Source organism: Exophiala xenobiotica, assembly GCF_000835505.1.
Source record: "Exophiala xenobiotica strain CBS 118157 unplaced genomic scaffold supercont1.2, whole genome shotgun sequence".
NCBI lineage: Eukaryota > Fungi > Ascomycota > Eurotiomycetes > Chaetothyriales > Herpotrichiellaceae > Exophiala > Exophiala xenobiotica.
In genome coordinates, this window is record NW_013562493.1 from 3,269,119 (window position 1) to 3,288,952 (window position 19,834).

The following is a 19,834-nucleotide window of genomic DNA, read 5'->3' on the forward strand; positions in this document are numbered from 1 at the left end:
AGCTCGTGGTTTTTGGATCGACACCCCACACCGCCCGGAGCCATCACTAGTACTGCATTATTACCCACTTGCATGAGCGAGCGGGGGGTTAGTCAAGAAGCAGGCCCTGGCGAGCCTGGCGCACAGTCCTTCCGGACATCTCTGAGAATCGAACGTGTCGACCTCCAATCTTATTGCAAGCCACAATCACTTCTGCGCACACTTTTGCCGGTTTTGTATTGGCTCAAGAAAGTCATGACGTGAATCGATCTGTTTTTGCCGCTGAGGTGAACCTGCTTCCTCGCTCCCTGGTTGGCAAAATGAGACATGCAGCGATATGCAGGCCAGCAGGTGTCGAGGTGTGTGGGCGATGGCGAGTGAGCTGAGGGCTCTGGACATGGGTGGCTTGCCCTTGAGCAGGGTCTTGAGCAGGCATTCGGGCTCCTCAACCCGTCTCCCCGTTCGTATTGCGAGTTCTTTGACTCATACCAAACCCAGCGCCACTTCAACACTGCCCAATCCTTGCAGCACGAGGCAACAGTGATTGTCTCATATCTGCGTCATGCGCCTTGGTGCAGAAGGGTGGGAGGGAGGGAGGGAGTGAGGGGGGAAGGGGACTTGTGCTGTTGACACTTTTCGACAGGGGTCGCAGTTGTCATCCTCCACAGAAATCTACCATAGTAGTCTGGGCTCGGCGGCGGTGCGCTGCTGATGGTGGAGAGTCGCACAACCTGGAATGACGCTAGTACCACGATCTCGCCAGCTACAGTTCTAGCTGGTCCGTGGCAGTATTTTCCGTCGGATGAGGCGTCCATCACTTCTGATGGATCAAGCCTTCATTGGCCGATCAGCCAGCCAAAGTCCAATCCAACACGCTCGTGGTGCTGCTCCTCGTACTACGGAGTACTGCACCCCTGCTCTGCCTCGATACCAGCCAATGGACAGAAATGCCGGCAAAACACACCTGCATTTGCCTGGAGACCGACTGCTGCTACGGAGTACATCAGTACAACTTGTTGGCCCTCGCGGACTGCCGGCTCCAACCCAGCTCCGAGCGGTGGCGTCGCTTGCGAGCAGCGATTGCAGCGACTTTTTGGCCGAGCTGGGATCCAGCCTTACAGTGACTTTGTGGTCGAGGCTGGAACTCAGCCTTGCTCAACGTCCAACATCGGACAATTCTTCTGGATAAAAGGATAATGCCTAAGAAAGATCCTGCAAAACTGCGATATCACGGACGGACGAACAGAAAAGCTACGCTTCCACTCCATAGTCAGGGGCTGTTGGCAGGGCGATATGAGGCAATGTGGGACTTGAGAAGAGGAGTTGAAATCCATCGATTTGCCGCGGTCACAGCCTGCGCAATTCTCACAGGAGATGAGCCAAACAACCGAACTTGACGACCGCTCGGTTGTTGAGCCGGGAGGACGACGTTGGGGGTGTGCGTCCCCATAAACGGGTCTCTGGCAGCGTATGCCGACGGTATCCGACAAAGCAGTGGCCATATGGCAGAAATGCACTCGGCAACCTCCACAAAAGACGGAGAAACATGTGTACAAAGGTTGGGGAGAAATCGCCCAAGCCTGGTCTGCCATGTTCCGATGCAACATACGATTTCCAAATCTCCAGCTTGCCGGAGCCTTCCAGACGAGGCGGTCCATGCAAAACGATGCCAGGATTTAGGGACATCGATTGGAATTGTGAACATTGAGAGAGTAGGTGATACTTTGTATGTTCGATATCTATAGCACATGATACTAGCAGCCATGCCACGGCTAAAGGGCAGTCGCAACACATATACGGTTTTGGTCCTGGAGGGTGAGCGAAGGCTGCTTTAACCTGAGCTGTTAACTCAACCTTTAGCTGAACATCACGCAGCACTCTCTCAGCACTCCCTGAGCAACACACCGAGGGGCGAAATCAGGTCCCAGCAATCGGCTACACCTGCCTCTCACCTAGGCATGTCATATTTTTCCAAAACTGTCGATGGGCCGCTGGAGGTGAAATTGGGTGTCGCCAGCGTCAGATCAACCGCCTGCGAGTCCCTATGAACCTTCAAAGCAACAACGTAACGAATGTTCCCTCTTCCAGCCTGGATGTACCGAGTGGCCTTGTCATTCAAGCTCTCCATGGACCGTGAGTCGTCGACCTCTAAAACTAGGACCGGCTTTTTCCAGCTTTTGTACTTGATCTGATTGTCAGGCATGAGCACGCTGCCTTGCTCGTCCATGACGGCGGCAGATACAAACGCTGAGAACGGACATTGGACTTGATGTTGAGAACATAGCTGCTTGAGTTTGTCCAGAATGAGGATGATGAAATGCAGGTGGATAAACTCGTGCTTGTCGGAATGAGGCATTCGTGGGACGAAGTCTTGAGTGTCGATGAAGTAGTCGTATCTGTACGATCACGTCAGCCGCCGGTCAACATCAAAACTTCTCGAAGTCCTGTACCGCAAATTGTCCCAACCCACTTTCTCTAGATACTCATCGAGTCGATTGAAGTCATGTGAGCTAAGACGATATCGCGACCGTATGGCTGGAAAGCCTGCAAAACGGCCCTGGAGGTCACGCACAAGAGTTTGCAGTTCGGAGATCTCTGTGTGCAAGTTATGTTGGGTCTCAGATGTTTGGCGAGCGTCAGATGCATCGTGGGAACGCCGATCATTGCACTCCAACGTGGTCACACTAAGCGGGTCTTGGACTATCCTGGTGCTGGGCAACAGGACGTCTTGCGACGCGTCCTCCATGATGGCGTGGCTTTCATAAGAGAGGAGAAAGAGGATGCTCACGAAAAGTGACGAAGAGGTGAAGTTCAGGTCACGACAACTCTTATCAAAGCCAAAGAAATGGCGGGCAAAACTATGACTATACTTCGCCATGCCCTTTAGAACAGGAATGTCGGCCGAGCTGGTCACTATCAGGGAAGGTGAACCCGACAGAAGCATATGCTTTTCACTTCCTGGCACAAGTCATGGCTGGCTCGGATACATTGGCGATGTGAACGCAGAAGAAGCTACTAAAGCTGTGGTATTGGGCATGCTGGGACTGCATTGATATCCTTGTGCGGCAACATTCGACTGAGCAATGTCAACAAACTGGAACCCCTTCCGGCCAGCCACCTAGCTTTAACCCAACGTAGCGTCCAAGTTCGGTAGATCCGTCTTCCCTTACAACCACTTCTTCCATTTCTCGAATGATACGATCGATGCAGTCGCCTGCACCACTCAAATAGTGAATACGGGCAATGGCATGGTGAATAGCAAGAAGCCGAGGATGGGGTGGATCGATGTTCTTGTCTGGAGTTATGTAGAGTTGGCGATTAATAGGAAGTAGAGGATCCCCGGAACGCAAACCAGGGTTAACGTAGTCGATCTCGTAGGAATGTGGGACCTGGTCGACCGTTTGTTCAAAGGACACTGCAAAGTCTCCAAATCGCCGGTGGAAAAAGGGCGTCAGGGTGATGGCATTGGTCAATCTGTCAATATCAGGTCCCTCGATAAGGTAGCCGACCCCAGGGTCGAACAAATCCAGTATTTGGAGGGGGGCAATTCTTTTAGATTCGCTCGGACAGCTTCGTTAACAAAACCCAATCGAAGAATATGGATAACATACCAATTGCGGATTTCCTGGACCATCTGAAAGCGATGTAAGAGAGTGCGGAAGTATATGTGCTACTTCCAAGTCTTCAGGTCTGGCATCGCTCAATAGATGTCCATCATCGTCTTTGGAGTTTTGACCGTCTCTTGCCCAGCGCACGTGCGCTTCCCTAAAATCGAATGGAAAAATGGAAAAATTCACAAATGCACCTGGGCATCTCGTCTTCTTCGTCCTCTTCTCGTGTTCATTTGATGCCATGAGGTACGCCGTTCACTTCCGATGGCTTGACTACGTCCTTCGAGGGCACCTGGAACCCCATCATGGAAAAGGAGGCTTCCTTGGCCGCGAGATTCATCGAGCAAGAGTGTTGAGAGGCAGGGCTATTGCGATGACGACGACTGCGACTAGGGCCACTCAGATCTACCATTTGCTGAAGACTCGGACTCAAGAGCGAATGCCGGATGGCTGCCGGACACGGGGTATCTACGCGAAGAGCATGATCTGACACGCGAGAGGAGTTCGATTGCCGAGATCTTGCAAGCTGGAGAAGCCATGCGCACACAGCGTGCCGGCCAATCGACTTGTCGGTTGAAGACGACGATGACGTCGATAAAGCTGGCATGAACGGGCCTGTGGACTATGGTTGTAAGTAATCTCTAGAACGACTGCTGTTCCTTGCCCGCACAACTTCTCAGTACAATAATCCAACGCCTTAGTCAGGAGCCATTGAAAACGTCCTGGCCACGGCGCATTACCCAAAACGTTGGACAGGATACTTGTGAGTGAATACCTAAGATATCAACATAGTCGAAGCCGAGTGCTGACTGCGGTAGGTAATTGGCTCCCCATCCTTCTTCCCTCTTTTCTGAGACGCAAGCTGTTAATAATGACAGCTACTCACCGTCTCACAATGCCGTGCCCAACTAGAACATATTCCCCAAACACAAGTGGGTGTGGCGCACCTGGGAGATGTATGTCCCCTGCGACGTCGAGGGCTGGCACGCGCTCAAGTGGTGTATAGTCTTGGGTAGTATCTAGATACAAGCCTTCAGCGACAAAGATCATTCTTCTAAAGATGTTCGTGCGGACTTCGCTACCAGTCAAAGTCCGTTTGAGTCCATCCAGAAACGTCGTCGATTTTGTTCCGTTCGCATACAAGCTGGCTTCGACTCGGCCTACTTCGGCTTCAGATGTGGCAGACCAGAGGGCTACCTCTGACTTATCAGGTTTTTCTCCGAAAGCGTTCCAAGCGGGAATGGCAATTGGGAGCCAGAGTCGCTAGACAAGCATATAGGATGATCACTCCCGAGCTGACTGTGGCCTACTGGTTCAGATGTTGGCTTGCAGGCGGCGCCAGTGGTTCAACAAGTCAAGGGTGGAAGGAAGCATTGTTGTATCGCACAGATCGCGTGATCCTTCACAGATGTCTCGTCAATCGTATAGATGTGGGTGGTGAGAGGACCAGGCCCACGAGAGCTACAGGTGCCTCTAGGGCATCGCTGTGGCACTGGTTGCGCGAATGGCGTAGTATATAAGTTACCGGTTTGATCTCCAGCGGCATGATGATGATACATGGGATTGGCGGAAATCACTTCAAGAAGATATCCACTTCAACCCATTACCTCAACTAGGATCAAGGTCTGTCTCATTCCACCCTTCCTCAACATCGATCTCAAGGACTCCACTTCTTTGGCTTCCTCTGCATTTTCTTGCTCCCGCGTTGCCAGTCGACCGCCATGAAGCCAACATGAAGCTGACTTCGTGACACCGCAAACTTTGGTCCTTTTGGAGCCAGGCAGTCAACCTTCCCTTCAAGCGGCTCCCCTGATCGTGCGTGGTAGACCATGCTGATAGGTCTGTGTCCCCAAGAAAGAGATATTCAAGGAGCTCGAGTCCTCGAAGCTGACAAAACGTACGTTTGGTGGATTGGGGCATTTCTTGCTTGATGGACTATGGTGCGGTCATAACACTACAAGAATACCATCGCCGTGCCGCTGAGGCTGGCGGAAATGCCGCCGTGGCTGCGAGACGTTTGCTCGATGAGGTCGATGGAACCACGCACCTGGACCCCAGACGTGTGTCCGCTGTTGAATTGGCAAATGACAAGGATGCCGAGCGCTACCATATGCAGGACGTCGAGAAGTAAATAAAGTAAAATCTAGATCAGTAGCTCCGATTTCCGAAGACTGCGGCACAGAAGGGAACGGAAACGCGCAAAGTGTCCGCTCCCTGTGCACTGAGTTATCCAACACCTTCTCCTTCTTCATCATTTCATGTCCCAAAGACAAGGTCGCCCTACGAGCCTGGACGTTATGAAGTATATCGATAGCCCTAGACTAGACATGGGCGTGAGTTCTCGTAGAAAGCCTATTAGGTCCGCATGTGTATTGCGTGACTCCATTTTGCTGCTCCTGTGGGACACTCTTCTGGAGATCATGAAGGTCCCGTATATGAGTACGTGGCGCAAACAGCACTCAGGGGGAAGCCTGGCCGTCAGCTGCCACCACCAATCACGAAGTTACCAGAAGAACTCGTGGTCGGTACGCGTGATTGAAAGAAGAGTCTTTGGTTTCCTCATTTGAGCGGCATGCTGTGAAAATTGCAACCTTGCGTCGTGCGTACAGGCCGTACTGCTCCCACGAACTTGAGAAGCCGCAAGCGATATTATGACTCAGGTGGAAAGCGTGTCCCCCTGCAGGGAAGGACTTCCCGTGCTTCTACAAGCTGCCTTTAGGAAAGGCATCTGAGTAACTGCACTTGTTTGTCTCCCTCCACTGCCTGCATCCTCTATATTTCGAGTGACCAATCAACGTCTTCTAAGAACTTTTGGCCTCAAGGTCTTTGTCTTCAGGTCTTTGATCCAAAGTGTTGGACAATGGAAACCGCTGTTTGTCCTTCCAAGCTACTGCCTCATAAAGGAAATTCTTTCACCACTTTAGGGTCGAGCCCCGCCAATATTGACTCTCAAAGCAAAAGACCGTGACGAGGCAAACTGTTTCATATCAGTTTTAGACCTCCGTCTTTATTGTCGATCAGTGATCTCGGAAGCCACGATGCACCCTGAATATTGTCCTGAATTGTGGGAATTCAAGTTCCTACCTGGCCTTAGCTCTTACCAGTGGGGCTGTGCGGGTGGAAGGGTACTCACGATCGACGGCAATGTCAGTCCGGCGGTGCAGACTGTGCGTCTCATAGAGACTGGTCTGAATGGCGGAAAATCGATGGCTGTTAGTGATCTTTCTCAACCACCAGAGCTCAAAACACTGGAGGAGTGGGTTTGGGACCACGTCAACGAGAGCAACATCAGGTTCGACACAAAAACACCATGTCAACACGTCGAGGCGATCTTCGCTGAAGCCGAAAAACTGATCCAGAGCGGACACGTGGCGAAAGGTCAAGCGAAATTCGAACGTGTCAAAGAAATCCTTGGTTCCCTTGAGCCAGCGCGATACCTCTCGGCTCCACGGCATTTCCCTGAGGCTGTACATCCGGAGATGCAGGCCAGATTGAGGTGGTCTTGCTTTCGGCTCTGCATGATGAAAACTACCATCGAACGTCGTGGAGTCGACTACACTCGCGACCGGTTTTACCAGCCTCAAGACCTGCTCGAAGCACAATGGGCATACCTTCACGCCTGGCTTGCTCTCCAGGGCCAAGGTGACGTCCCAGTTTGTCGCGGGTATACGGCTCGTGTCATCTTTCGCCAAGCCGAGTTGAAATTCATCTTGAATTATTGCAGCGATGAGATCAGCCCCCTTCTTTGCAAGGCTGCATTATATGCAGCTCCAGATCATTGTCTTCCGCCCAATGCCCAGCCTTCTAAATCTGCTGCCTGGGTCCATCACTATGTACACGGCGACGATGCTGGGAGATTTGGAACCCGCACCCGGATCCCCCGTACCATGGACGTGGGTGGAAAATATGCTCGGTGCCGGACCAGTGGGAAGCAAAGTTCCGTCGCGTGAGAGATCTCCTGGGAGAGGTCTATGACGATGGAGTTGAATGGGCGGAATTTGTTAGCTCTGGCATGATAGCCTCGCATACGGTGAATTCCTCCTGGCCTTCCTATTGGTGAGTGGGAAGTTCGCAAAGGTGGGATGTAGGGTCCATCAGACAACAGATGAAGACAATGGGTAATTTTAGTGAGCGATGTCCATTTTGGGGGAATGTGTTGCAGATGGAAATGTCCGACGGACAGTAATGCAGGGCAAGTATGGGACCCACACTAGGTAAATAGAGGCAATATGTTTTGGTTGGTAACCCTTTCGGGAAGTTCGTTGCGACCTTACTTTATCTTATCTCACTTTATCTTATCTTGTCCCCCGCACCCGCACCCCGCACGACCTGCGAATTTAGTTGTATTTCACCTTTCACACCTTGATCTGTCCAGCATTTTCGTCGCGCCTTTTTCTTCTCCTTATGCACAAGATTGGTATGAACGGGGCTATCGACAGAAGCGCGAGCTTACCATCATGGCTTCTCGTCGCGGCACGACAAACGGTTCAGCGCCCGGTGCGGCCAGCGTCACTCTTCCCACGGAATCACCTTTATCCTCTTCAGACTCTACACCTCCACAAGAGACGAACGAAGCACATGAAGCTCGGAGATATTTGAAAACACTCTTGACCGGCCAGGATCTTGATCTCTCAGAAAAGCCCCGGCGGTTTGTCATACCTACGTTCGCCTTTTACGAGCTGCTCAATGAGCCTGGGTTTGATTCGGTTTTGGAACGGTAAGTTCTCCTTGTGTGATGTCTACCCATCCACTAACATCACCCCTAGGCTCAAACGAAAAATCTCATATGACGCCCGCAAGTCAATCCTCACTATCTTCCCAATGTCTGGTCAAAGACACGGTTACATTCTCGACTGGCTCCACAAAGTCGCAGTCTCCGCCAGCCTTACATTAGATCCGTGGATATGCCGACGCGTCTTTTTCATCAATAATACCAAGTTCTATCAATTCGAAGGGGAATGGGACGGGTCACTGAAATTTCCAGACTTTACTGTTGCTTGGAGAAATGATGTTGATGGCCCTGACCTCCATACCGTTGTCGAAGTTGGTTGTTCTCAATCCAGAGACAGTCTACTCGAAGTCCGAGACGCCTACTTGAGAGGAATGCCTTCCCTCTCTAGGTTTATCTCTATCAACGTTATCGAGACCCCCGAGTACGTGAGCCCAAAGAATATCGACATCGACGAATTAAGGGAGGTTAAGATCAAAGCCATCCAATCAGATTCGGACAAGGGGTCAGCTTGGTATAAGGGCATCCAATGGGTAGGCGAAACTACCATTTCCTGGGAGGTTTGGGAACGAGATCCGACGAGTGGCGAGCCGGTGCAGGTGTTTGAAGCAACCGTCGACCCTAATGACAGCGAAGGCCGGCTTCCGTTCTTCGAAATACCCAGAATAATGGCTCTTGGTGTCGAGGCTGTTACAGTTAAGCCGGCAGACATCCACGACTTTTGGCAAATGGCGATCAAAGAAGAGGCGAAGCTACGGATATGGGAATATGTGGCGGATGTGGAAAAACGTCGAAAGAGTGCAGCAGATATTGCAGAGCAGAAGGACGAAGCCACTAAGACAAGACAAAAGCGCAATGAGGAACGCACAGAGCGATGGGAACGTCGGTCGGAACGTTGAGATCCATTGACAAGAACAAAAACGAGGGGACGTTCGGGGAAAGGCCACAGGCCAAGGTTGTGTTGACACTGAAATTGCCTCCAAACTGCCCACAAAGACGGTGGATGCTGTGAGGTAAAGATGGCGCGAACCATTAGAAGTCCGATTGGATCACGCCGTGCAAAAGCCCAGGTCGCAGATGTCTTGCGCACGAGGTTCGGTCAAGGGACATTGGGGGCGGTCTTTATCAGCCTGTAGAATACTTTTCCTCGATATTTGCTAGGCCGGAGAGTCCAACAAAAAGGGCGAGAGGAGGATTGAGATGAAATGCCGTAGAAGAGAAAGACGGTGCATCTCCATTTCCCGCCCAATTACCGCCGCCGCCGTGAAATTTCCATCCTCCCATCCTCCGTCTGCCATGATTCCATCATCCATACGCTTTCGCAACTGGGCAAGCCCATGTCGTGCCCTCGTTGACTCATTGACCGGGCCATGGCATGCCACAGAGCCTCCGCTCGCTGCCCTCACGGACGGTCGTGTAAACTTCCACATGTCCAAAGGGCTATCCCTACAAAGTGTGGCAAGAGTATTTAATGACAGCGGAGGTCCAGAAACGGGACTGAGGCCGGGTGACGAGGAAGATGAGGAGGTCGAGGTAGCGGCCTGAACAGGCTGAGCCGAAGTCGAGCCAGCGAGGTCAGCGAGCCAGGTCACCAATGCTTGAGTAAAGCGGCAAGGCTACAGGTACCAAAGCCACGCCGCTCTGTAGGCGCTTGAATTGTAAAACCACGCGATTTCATTTTTGTCATGCTATTGTCCGTATATGGCCTAGTATGATGAATGTTTGCCGAGGTCCAAACGGTTTCCCTGCGAGCCTGATACACAGACAACATGGTTCACGCCGTCTCACTTCCTCATTGTCTTCCTCATGCTTGAAACGATTTCATATTTGAGAACGGCGACGCTGTCGCGTTGCCTGGTCAATGTGACGATTCTGCTCTGAGAAGAGTTTCTGAATGGCTTGATCAAACCTCCAATACTCCTTTGGTCAGAGAGCCTTTGAAGGTCGTGGAGAACTGCCAGTCGCGTATTGTGAATGCCGGCATTCAAAGAGGGCAGCTGTCCAAAAAGCGCAAAACCCCACCGGAGCCTGTAAGCGCAGTGAGTTCAACCCCGTCATCAAAGAAGCGTCTCCTTGGTGCTGGATCAGGCGCTTCTCCTTCAGTTCAAGGTGAGTTCGTTCGAGTTTATTAGGTACCAGATTGCCTGTTCCTTCAAGGCTTTGAGGATGACTTGTATCACTTCGTCGATCCCCTCATGCGATCCACATCGAAGTCCAGCAGTAGCGGAACATCGAGTCGAAGCCAAAGCCCAACAAATCGGAAAGCAGACTTTGATATTATGTATCCCGGAATAACATACAACGAGGACAAAAAGACGTTTACAGATCAGGATTGGGATCTTCCCGATCGTGTCAGAAAGGCTGCAGTAAAGATCCCCGAGGAGATGCGCGAGCATCTAGAGAGACATCCTGTTGCGCGACGGAATTTGGATCATGTCAAGTGGCAAGAGGATCACAGCTATACGCTTCTTGAGATACGGGATTTCTGGACGCATTGAAGAGGCGGCAACTGTATGTTCGAGAGAGGTGCGATCAGAGGATTCCTGGAGCGATGATGTTGTCCTCGAGATCATGAGGCTGGCACTCACATGGTCAGGCCTAAGAAATAAGTTGATGGTCGCAAATCTGTAAGTTATCCCCCTTGGTGCATATACTTATGCTGATACTTACTTGCAGCAAATCCGTCGTGGTGGACCAGCCGGCACTCCTTCCCATCCGGAATCTTCGACGTGTTGTCTCGAAAAAGATCGACTACGGCCTGTGTCTGCAACCTGACGCTGAAGAGGAAGCCATGATCGAGAACGTTCTTCGAAATACGAGTGATGAACTACCTAGCATCAGTCAATCAGCTGTCCCCATCCTTCGCAAACGAGCCCTTTTCTGCAACCTGGAAATCAAAAAGCCTTATGGAAATCAAGACCCTGTACCGCAACTTGGTGTTTGGTCGATGGCTGGATTGACGAAACTGTCGAACCTGGCACGAGAGTCTCAGGCCCATATGGGCGAAAGTGTCTTCCTCGAAGACCCCGAGATCACTGTACTTCCTAGTTGTGAGTGTCGAAGGCCACCGGTGACAATTCTGCCTTGGGAGAAGATGTTCACCCGCGGAAACAGACGTATTCTCCTCTTATTCGTACCCAGGACTGACTCTCTTCTAGGTCTTTCACGGACCTTTCTGGAACTACGATACCGGCTCCATTATCGAAATCATATTTATTGTCAATGCCTTGTGCGAAATACTTCGCTGGGGTGATACGACCTTCCGGACCTGGCTACTGAGCGTTATATCTGCACTACAAACAGGTTGACATCGTGAATGTGAATGTGAATGTGAAAGCATTCTCTTTTGTGCCATGGTTTTCGAGTTGCAGCCTGGAGCATTCCAATTTTCGTGAGTAAACACTAAGCTGAATGATCAGCCGAAGCAAACACGTCACTACAGTACCTAGGAAATCAATCAGGCTTTTCCAAGCCCATTTGATTCCCTGAGTAGGGCAACAAATGCCTCCCTCGTCATCTTCCCGTTCTCTACATCTTCCAGCAGGCACTCCATTCTTTCCACCATCTCGTCGTACTTGCCTAATTCCGCCAATTTCCATTTTGTGAACTCCTTTGCCTCCTCTCAGTGGTGGTGATAACGTGACCCTGGAAGCCGACCTCATGCAGGTGACAAAGAACTGGTCGAAGCTCGCCCGTTCGGAATTGAGCATGCATGGCGATGCAGCCCCCTCCCATGCCCGATCGCTCTGCCGGAAGACGAGATAAACGACTGCTTGCGACTAAATTCTGCGCAGGTCGAGGCTGACGAGCAATTCGAGGCTTGCAATGATGCTATTGGCGTCGGGTCTGAAGGGCACCCACATGATGAGGTGAAGCAATGTGAAGGCAAGTTGAGAGTCGATGCGCTTGATGCAGCTGAACCTGATGAGGGGAGAGTGGACTTATTCGAACCCTGTATTTTTGCTGCAATCAACGAGGAAGAGTATTCATGGCGAGAACGATAGATGAATTGGGGGTTACTGGGGTGTATTCACTCTTGACTACTCCGTTTCGTCTCGTCTCCTTTTCCCGATACTCCAATCACCTCGACGCTCCCATCTCCTACTTGCTCGATGGCTAGTAAACGAACTCGCCACCTCCAAGTTGCTCTTCAGTTGCCGACGCGGACGAGACGGACGGACTCCGCATGGCGACCGGGATTTTCGCCGACCGCCTCCAAAACTTCCTTCGCTTCAATGCTCTTGGACGTCAAATAAAACGGAACCTGCTGTAACTTTACTGCTGGCACCAGGAGAACTTCAGATACTACCAGTATATCATTCGACACGACATTCGAGGTGAGAGATCTCAAAACACACATTATACCGTCGCAAGAGTACCAGCAGCCGGTTCCTTTGCAAGCCAGCACTCGGACCGCCAGCCAACGCTCGGCTATCATATCCGCCACTCCCCCAAAACCAAAACCAAAAACGACCATGGCACCACATTTCCAAACCAAGTCCAAATCCCTCGATCTCAGCCAGAACCGGGCGCTGAAAATCGTCTCGGCGGCCGCTCAAGGAGGCTACGCGGTACCGGCGCTATGCTGCTACAACGTGGAAGCGATCATCGCCTCTGTGCGCGCGGCCGAAGCCAAACGGTCTCCCATGATCATCCAACTGTTTCCCTGGGCCGTGACATACGCCGACGGCCTGCTGGTGCACGCGGCCGCCGAAGCGGCCGACAACGCCTCGGTGCCTGTGGCCGTGCACATGGACCACGCGCAGAGTCCCGAGATGGTCAAGCGGGCCGCGGACCTGGGCGGGTTCGACGGCATCATGGTCGACATGTCGCACTACGAGAAGGAGGAGAACTTCGCCAAAACGCGAGAGTTGGTCGCGTACTGTAACGCCCGGGGCATCATCACGGAAGCCGAACCGGGACGCATCGAGGGCGGCGAGGACGGCGTGGGCGACACGGCCGACTTCGCGCTGCAGGGCTTGCTTACCAGCCCGGAACAGGCCGAGGAGTTCGTCGGGTTGGGCATCAATTGGCTGGCGCCCGCGTTCGGCAACGTGCACGGCAAGTATGGCCCCAAGGGGCCGCAGCTGGACTATGACCGCCTCAAAGCTATCCGGAAACAAGTCGGTGACCGGGTGGCATTGGTCCTGCACGGCGCGTCGGGCGAGTACTTCCACGAGGAGCTGTTCCAGAAAGTTCTGGACTGTGGCATTGCCAAATGCAACCTCAACGATGCCATGAACGACCACTTCCTGAACGTGCTGAAGGAGAAGGCCGGCAAGGCACCGTTGACGACCTTGATCGAGGAGGGCACCCTGGCGATGCAGAAGGCCATTGAGCAGCATATGGACTGGATGCGTTCGAGTGGGAAAGCCTAGCTGAGACGAGATGACATGAGATGGCATGAATTGGCATGATAATATGGGGTCCTGAATACTCCTGCCTTTTTTCTTCATAATCATTGTTCTATGCAATAGGTGTACAAACCTCAAAAGCTGTCCCGCTGTAGCAAGATACCGGAATGCTCGCTCAAATATTTCTAAACTTCTTGGATGTAGTTTGCAGGGACACTCCTCGTCTCGCCGTTTTTCTCAACGTCTGCCCAGCCATCACCGGTGCCCATGCTGATCAAAATGAATTTTTCACCTTCAGCCATGTCGAACTCGGCCTCGCTCTGGGCCGTGTAGGGATACAACGCCTCGACATATTTCACCTTCTTCGCGCCGCGTTTGGGCGCAACGACAGGACCTTGCTTTTTCTTGCCCGCGCCGGCCATGCTTGAAGACGCCAGAGACGCACTAGAGTTGGAATACAATGACGGCGGTCGTTCGGTTGCCGGTGTACCTGCCGGAGTCGGTAGTTCTTCGAGGTATGCTGTGGGCACCAGGCCCTCCTTGCCGAGACCAGCATGGACTTTGGTCCATCCACCATCTGCAGTCGGTCAGTAAGAGTCGTTTGATGAAAGGGCAATGCACCAACCGTCTGGTTCGACAATCTTGATCTCTGCGCCTTCCGGTAACGATATCTCGCCTCGGTCTCTCGCCTCGTAGGCATACAACATTTTGCCCCGTTTCTGGCCAGTGCCGTTCGCGCCTGACTCTGCGGCTGCGCTCACATAAGTCGTTGGCGGCGGCGCCACTACTCGGTTCCGTCTCGGTCCGGAGGTTGAGGCCGAGTTTGAAGTGATGGTGGTCAACGGAGAGCTGATTTCCTCCCCAGTCGACCTGGGGATAGTTCCAGACACAGACCGTGTTGCGCTTGCAGCGTAGCCAGACGAAAGGCTACTCATTGTATCCTGTCTCGTCAATGGCGGGTGGGAACTCACGCCATTCGACGCGGGCGCTTCAGCAGCCACCAATGCAGCAGCTTGGCGCTCTGTTTTGAGTTTCTTCTTCTCTTCCTTCGTCTGTTCGCCGGGGCAGTCGGCTGGCACTTTCATATGGCATTTACTATGACATGTAAATCCACAGTCAGTGCAAATGAACCCCTTCGCACTGAGACCCCATATCCGATCCCCACAGAGATCGCAATTTGTGGGGATCTTGAATGTTTCCGATTTGAATGTGTGACTTTTGCCGTACATGCTCAGATCTCCAACCACCGACGTGATTGTTGAGGTCTCAACTTCGGCCGTCAATCGTTTCCGGTCGATGGCATGCAGTTCTTCCTGAACGTTGAACTGCGAGACTACACACAAGACTTCATCCCGCTTGTCCTTCCCTTCCCGAATGTTCTGGCGAGCCTTCTTCACGTTTTCGAGATCCCGTCGCTTCTGTGTAGATTCCGCCTTGAGCTGGTTGACCAAGGGTTTGCTTTTCTGGAGAATGTTGCGTAGGAAGATTTTCGACGTTTCGTCCGTCATCATATTGTCAGCATCCAGCCAGACCGGTGACGGCTCAAACACCATGTCGGACGGTTCCTGCCACTGGACGGCATTGTGACGAACGAACATGTTGCTGTCCAGACTCGGGTTGTTTCTCGGTATCTCTGATGACAAATGCGACAGATGGTCGATGCTTCGTTTCAGAGTATTTGTCTCGAGGGATACAGCGACCAGCCATAAGGAGTTCAATTTGGCCACTCTTGTTTCGTTCAGATCCTGCAAAGAGTCCAGAAGTTCCGGGATGTATTCATGGTAGTAGCATTCCTTCAGCTTGTTTGTGACGTTGATCCCAATCAGATAAGTGTTCTTGACATTGTGCATTTCCGCCAGTTGCTGATTGTATGCATTCTGGGCCTTGGACTTGTCGAAGCCTGACTCGGTTTTCCTTCTCTTGTTCTCGACCTCTTGACAGACCGTGTCGTATTTTGTCTTCAGCTTCTTCAACTCGCCGTAAGATGAATCCCGTTCCTTGACCAGTTTATTGTTGTACTCGGCATGGCTCTTCCTCAGCTCTTCAAGTTTTCGGGCGTTGTATTCCAAAGGCGTCGCAACCTGACTTATCAGGTCTTGCGCAAGCTTCGCATGTTCGTTCGCCCGGGCTTCCAGTGTAGAGAGTTGTGTTGTCCAGGTGGTCAGAGAGGCTGCTTCCAGCGAACCTGGTGTAAGAGCAGGGTTGTCTCCCACGCTCAGGTTGCTGGACCTCTTTGATTTCTTGTCATAGTATTTCTTTGCCAATGCAGTCAACTTCTGACTGTATTCCTTCTCGATGGCCGAACGCTCTTGGTAGAATTCTTGGATCTCGGTAAGCCAGTTTATGCCGAGACTGACCTAGATGCGGACTCTCAGTCGCGATCGAATCTGAGGGTGATAGGCTCTCGACTTACCCAATTGTCGACAGGCTTGTAGCCGTCCTAGAGGATATTAGCAACAATTCGTCCCGGCAGTGGCCTTCCGACGCACCTTGAGCTCGGCGCCAAAGCTGACTGTTGCGACCTGGGCCATTATGATCAAGACAAGTCCGCCAGACGAGGCCACATCATTCCATGACTCCAGGAGCAATTCGTACACCCAGGCGGCAGCGCCCACTTCTGTTGAGAGATCACTGTAATAGTCCCGGCTTGAGTCGCAGTCTGCTCGTGGTGAAGGCCGAAGATCTGGTGGGGAAGGTAAATAGCCTGAGTGCGTGCGTGGCCTAGGCTTGGAGTTGGCCCTTGGGGTGACATTGAGGCTCACCAGCCTTGCCTTGCCTTGTGATGGGCGCCCTGAAAGTGTGGCTCAGGCATCAAAATAGGCGGCCCTGATAGGCTCACCAGACCGGTGAGGCTGACTGGCGCGCTGCAGATGTACACCCCGCATTGTGCCTGCGCCACTAACAAAGAAAGGTATTTTTCTGTGAATTCCATCGCAGCCTGCTCGAGCATTGTCTGCAACATATCGATATTGCCGCACCTATTAAGCAACAGGTTGCAAATTTGAGTCATCACAATAACAAGAAGACATCTATTGTGTTCTGCCCGCGGACATAACACCACTCTCGCCGCCGCCGATCTATCTCTCACTTCAAAATCATCCCTCACTCCCTTCCTTCCCATTCTTGACGACATTCTATCCTTTATCACACACTCGAAGTAATACCATACGACCTCGCGGCCATGGCAGAGCAGGCCTCAGCAGGCGGCTCTCTCGCAGACCGCATCTCCAAACCCGAAACGATGAATGCGCAGGCAGATTCATTCCAACCCAAATCAGGCACCTCATGGGCAGATGAGGTCGCATCTCCTGCTGGCGAAGAGCCTGCCTCAACCTCGAATTTGGACGCAACAACAGCTCCAGAACCCTCCGCGGCGGCCGGTCAAGTTGATGGTGCCACAGAGCCTTTTGGCGGATCGCAACTGCAAGAGCCTGAATACGAGGTGAACGTCAAGTTGGCGGACATGCAAGCTGATCCAAACAACCCTCTCTATTCAGCTACATCATTTGAGCAGCTTGGCTTGTAAGTGGCTACACTCGCCAACATATTCTTTTCACTCTAACTCCTACAGGTCTGAGGAAATCCTCAAGGGCGTCATGAGCATGAACTTCCGAAAACCCTCAAAGGTCCAAGAGCGCACACTACCCCTTCTTCTAATGAATCCTCCTCAAAATCTCATCGGTCAGTCACAATCCGGAACGGGAAAGACGGCGGCATTTGTGCTCAACATTCTGCACCGCATTGATCTCAGTACCGAACAACTGCAAAAGACTCCACAAGCGCTGGTTCTGGCTCCCAGCAGAGAACTCGCCCGACAGATTCAAGGCGTTGTCAAGGTCATGGGCTCGTTCATTCCTGGACTCATTGTCGAAGCAGCTGTTCCTCAGGATGCTGCAGCCCGTTCGCGAAAGATTGAAGCATCAGTAATTGTCGGAACACCTGGTACCACCATGGACATGATCCGCAAGCGATCCATGGACGTCAAACAACTCAAGGTGCTTGTCCTTGATGAGGCCGACAATATGCTCGATCAGCAGGGTCTTGGCGACCAGTGCATTCGCGTCAAATCGTTAGTTTCCATCCGGGATTTTGCTGTCGTGATGCTAACAGTTGTCTAGGATGCTCCCCAAAGGCATCCAAATCATTCTGTTCTCCGCCACCTTCCCCGACACCGTTATCAAGTACGCCCAGAACTTTGCCCCTGGTGCCAATCAAATGACTCTTCAACATGAGGATTTGACGGTTGAAGGTATTAAACAGATCTACCTCGACTGCGAAGGTGATCAAGCCAAGTATGACGCCTTGGTCAAATTCTATGGCTTGTTGACCATTGGGTCCTCTATTATTTTCGTCAAGGTGATTACCACAGACTCCTGATCACCATTGCCTCCTGCTAACTTCTTTAGACTCGAGAGACTGCACTCGCAATCGAACAACGCATGACTGCAGAGGGCCACAAAGTCGTCTCATTGACTGGTGGCTACGAGGGTGCACAACGAGACGTAATCATCGACTCTTTCCGCATGGGACATGCCAAAGTCCTGATCACGACAAACGTGCTCGCCCGTGGTATCGATGTTCAGTCAGTCTCCATGGTTGTCAACTATGATGTTCCGGACAAGTTTGTTGGTCATGGTAGATTCGTGGCCGATCCTCAGACCTATCTCCATCGTATTGGACGAACTGGACGATTTGGACGTGTTGGTGTTGCTGTCACCTTCATCAGCAGCCGACAGGACTGGGACAAGTTGATGGAAATCCAGAGATATTTCAACACTACGATGACCAAGGTTGCCACCGATGATTGGGACGAACTCGAGGAGACGGTCTCGAAAATCATCAAGAGTTCCAGAGCCGGCACGAACTGGAAAGAAGGTGCAAACATGCAGGGGTAGGAAAGAAGAAGGATGAAAATATGATGCAAGGCCATCTGAGAAAGAGATGAGGCACGAAAAGCTCAGGAAGATCTGCGCAAAATGCCAGACATCAAAGGAGGCGACGACCAGTCCGACATCGGTGATGCAGAAGAGCAGCGATGGAATGTTCAGACAGATGCATGGCTGCCGATTGTTAAGGATAAATAGCATACGGGAGGAGTTGATACCCACGACGGCATTCAAAGCGGAATGAAGAAAAGCGTCAAGACATAGCGAGAACTTGTCCTTGTTACCATTCGCACGACTTGCCGAGCAGTTCAGCGATATTCTCCAGACCTTCCTGATCTTGACCGTCGAACCCGCCTACCTCGGCGCAATCAATGTCAAGGACACCGACGACCTGCCAAATGATCAATTAGCATGCAACATTAAGAGCAACCAAGGTTGAACATTAGCAGAGCACGGGAACGGACCTTTCCACCACTCTTGATTGGAACCACGATCTCACTTCGGCTGTCGCTGTCGCACGCAATATGACCTGGAAACTGCTCGACGTCCTCGACCAGCACCGTCCTCCCTTCGCCTTCGGCCGCAGCACCACATACGCCCTTTCCAATCCTGATGGTCTGGCAAGCGACCTTCCCCATGAACGGGCCAAGGATCAACTGCTTCTGCGGATCCGTGGGGTCGAGCACGTAAAAGCCGCTCCAGTTCACGGATGATGACGGCGGTGGGAGAGAATGGAACATATGCCAGAGTAACGAGGCCGCATTGGCCGTGTTGGCCACCCAGTTACGCTGGCCTTCGAGCAGAGATGTGAGAGACGCCAGGAGTTGGGAGTATGCCTCTGCTTTGCTCAGCGAGGTGGAGAAATTCGATGCATCTGCGTGAGGCTGAAGGGCCGTATGACAATTGATCAAGTCAGAGACGCTGGCCGAGCTTTAAGTAGGGTTGATATTCAAGTTGGCTTACCATGTTTAACGTGGCTTTTATCCTCGTCTGTGGATCAGATCTTTCATCCTTTCCCCCTTTCCAAACGACAGGTGCAGGTTTGGATTCGTCCAGCTTTTCAACTCACTTCCACGGGGTCGGCGGGTGTATCGGTCTTCAGTGTGTCAGATTCCTTACTCTGATGGTTTTCCTGCTCTCCGCAGAGCCTCGTGTGCAAATCTCGAATTACTGGATGACGGCAGATGGCGCAAGATGATCAAAGTCAAAAGAATCGGCGCCGTTGGATGCCGAAGACCTCTTCACGTGACATCTGATAACACCTTAGTCATTGAT

The 19,834-nt window shown here is 52.0% G+C and overlaps 8 protein-coding genes across 8 annotated transcripts; 5 read left to right on the top strand and 3 right to left on the bottom strand.

The window, feature by feature from the left end:
- Window positions 1-1,927: 1,927 nt before the first annotated feature.
- PV05_03403 (uncharacterized protein) lies at window positions 1,928-2,725 on the bottom strand (the record flags this gene model as incomplete). The annotated part of the gene is made up of 2 exons (XM_013464040.1): window positions 1,928-2,375; window positions 2,430-2,725. 2 exons carry the CDS (start codon window positions 2,723-2,725, stop codon window positions 1,928-1,930), a joined length of 744 nt encoding a protein of 247 aa, XP_013319494.1.
- Window positions 2,726-6,628: 3,903 nt separating this feature from the next.
- Window positions 6,629-7,540, top strand: PV05_03404 (uncharacterized protein; the record flags this gene model as incomplete). The annotated part of the gene is made up of 1 exon (XM_013464041.1): window positions 6,629-7,540. The coding sequence occupies one exon, from the start codon at window positions 6,629-6,631 to the stop codon at window positions 7,538-7,540; it is 912 nt and encodes a 303-aa protein (XP_013319495.1).
- Window positions 7,541-8,047: 507 nt separating this feature from the next.
- PV05_03405 (uncharacterized protein) lies at window positions 8,048-9,218 on the top strand (the record flags this gene model as incomplete). The annotated part of the gene is made up of 2 exons (XM_013464042.1): window positions 8,048-8,307; window positions 8,357-9,218. The coding sequence occupies 2 exons, from the start codon at window positions 8,048-8,050 to the stop codon at window positions 9,216-9,218; spliced, it is 1,122 nt and encodes a 373-aa protein (XP_013319496.1).
- A 1,534-nt stretch (window positions 9,219-10,752) lies between these two features.
- On the top strand, window positions 10,753-11,627 carry PV05_03406 (uncharacterized protein; the record flags this gene model as incomplete). The annotated part of the gene is made up of 3 exons (XM_013464043.1): window positions 10,753-10,946; window positions 10,996-11,356; window positions 11,478-11,627. 3 exons carry the CDS (start codon window positions 10,753-10,755, stop codon window positions 11,625-11,627), a joined length of 705 nt encoding a protein of 234 aa, XP_013319497.1.
- Window positions 11,628-12,597: 970 nt separating this feature from the next.
- PV05_03407 (uncharacterized protein) lies at window positions 12,598-13,846 on the top strand. The gene has a single exon (XM_013464044.1). It carries the CDS (start codon window positions 12,795-12,797, stop codon window positions 13,695-13,697), a length of 903 nt encoding a protein of 300 aa, XP_013319498.1. The 5' UTR covers window positions 12,598-12,794; the 3' UTR covers window positions 13,698-13,846.
- PV05_03408 (uncharacterized protein) lies at window positions 13,749-16,347 on the bottom strand. Its single transcript, XM_013464045.1, has 4 exons — window positions 16,163-16,347; window positions 16,087-16,113; window positions 14,299-16,030; window positions 13,749-14,250 (listed from the first exon to the last, which is right to left on the bottom strand). The coding sequence occupies exons 1-4, from the start codon at window positions 16,202-16,204 to the stop codon at window positions 13,859-13,861; spliced, it is 2,193 nt and encodes a 730-aa protein (XP_013319499.1). The 5' UTR covers window positions 16,205-16,347; the 3' UTR covers window positions 13,749-13,858.
- A 287-nt stretch (window positions 16,348-16,634) lies between these two features.
- PV05_03409 (uncharacterized protein) lies at window positions 16,635-19,554 on the top strand. Its single transcript, XM_013464046.1, has 4 exons — window positions 16,635-17,195; window positions 17,245-17,742; window positions 17,792-18,029; window positions 18,080-19,554. Exons 1-4 carry the CDS (start codon window positions 16,855-16,857, stop codon window positions 18,566-18,568), a joined length of 1,566 nt encoding a protein of 521 aa, XP_013319500.1. The 5' UTR covers window positions 16,635-16,854; the 3' UTR covers window positions 18,569-19,554.
- On the bottom strand, window positions 18,695-19,731 carry PV05_03410 (uncharacterized protein). The gene is made up of 3 exons (XM_013464047.1): window positions 19,523-19,731; window positions 19,024-19,443; window positions 18,695-18,950 (listed from the first exon to the last, which is right to left on the bottom strand). The coding sequence occupies exons 1-3, from the start codon at window positions 19,523-19,525 to the stop codon at window positions 18,840-18,842; spliced, it is 534 nt and encodes a 177-aa protein (XP_013319501.1). The 5' UTR covers window positions 19,526-19,731; the 3' UTR covers window positions 18,695-18,839.
- Window positions 19,732-19,834: the final 103 nt, after the last annotated feature.

Excerpts from the sequence above, each read along its gene's own strand:
- PV05_03407 (XM_013464044.1), top strand. The coding sequence starts at position 12,795 with ATGGCACCACATTTCCAAACCAAGTCCAAATCCCTCGATCTCAGCCAG.
- PV05_03408 (XM_013464045.1), bottom strand. The coding sequence starts at position 16,204 with ATGGCCCAGGTCGCAACAGTCAGCTTTGGCGCCGAGCTCAAG. Across the intron at positions 16,114-16,162 it reads GCTTTGGCGCCGAGCTCAAG|GACGGCTACAAGCCTGTCGA; the intron begins GTGCGTCGGAAG and ends AATATCCTCTAG. Across the intron at positions 16,031-16,086 it reads ACAAGCCTGTCGACAATTGG|GTCAGTCTCGGCATAAACTG; the intron begins GTAAGTCGAGAG and ends GTCCGCATCTAG.
- PV05_03409 (XM_013464046.1), top strand. The coding sequence starts at position 16,855 with ATGGCAGAGCAGGCCTCAGCAGGCGGCTCTCTCGCAGACCGCATCTCC. Across the intron at positions 17,743-17,791 it reads CAGTGCATTCGCGTCAAATC|GATGCTCCCCAAAGGCATCC; the intron begins GTTAGTTTCCAT and ends ACAGTTGTCTAG. Across the intron at positions 18,030-18,079 it reads CCTCTATTATTTTCGTCAAG|ACTCGAGAGACTGCACTCGC; the intron begins GTGATTACCACA and ends TAACTTCTTTAG.
- PV05_03410 (XM_013464047.1), bottom strand. Across the intron at positions 18,951-19,023 it reads CAATCAAGAGTGGTGGAAAG|GTCGTCGGTGTCCTTGACAT; the intron begins GTCCGTTCCCGT and ends ATCATTTGGCAG.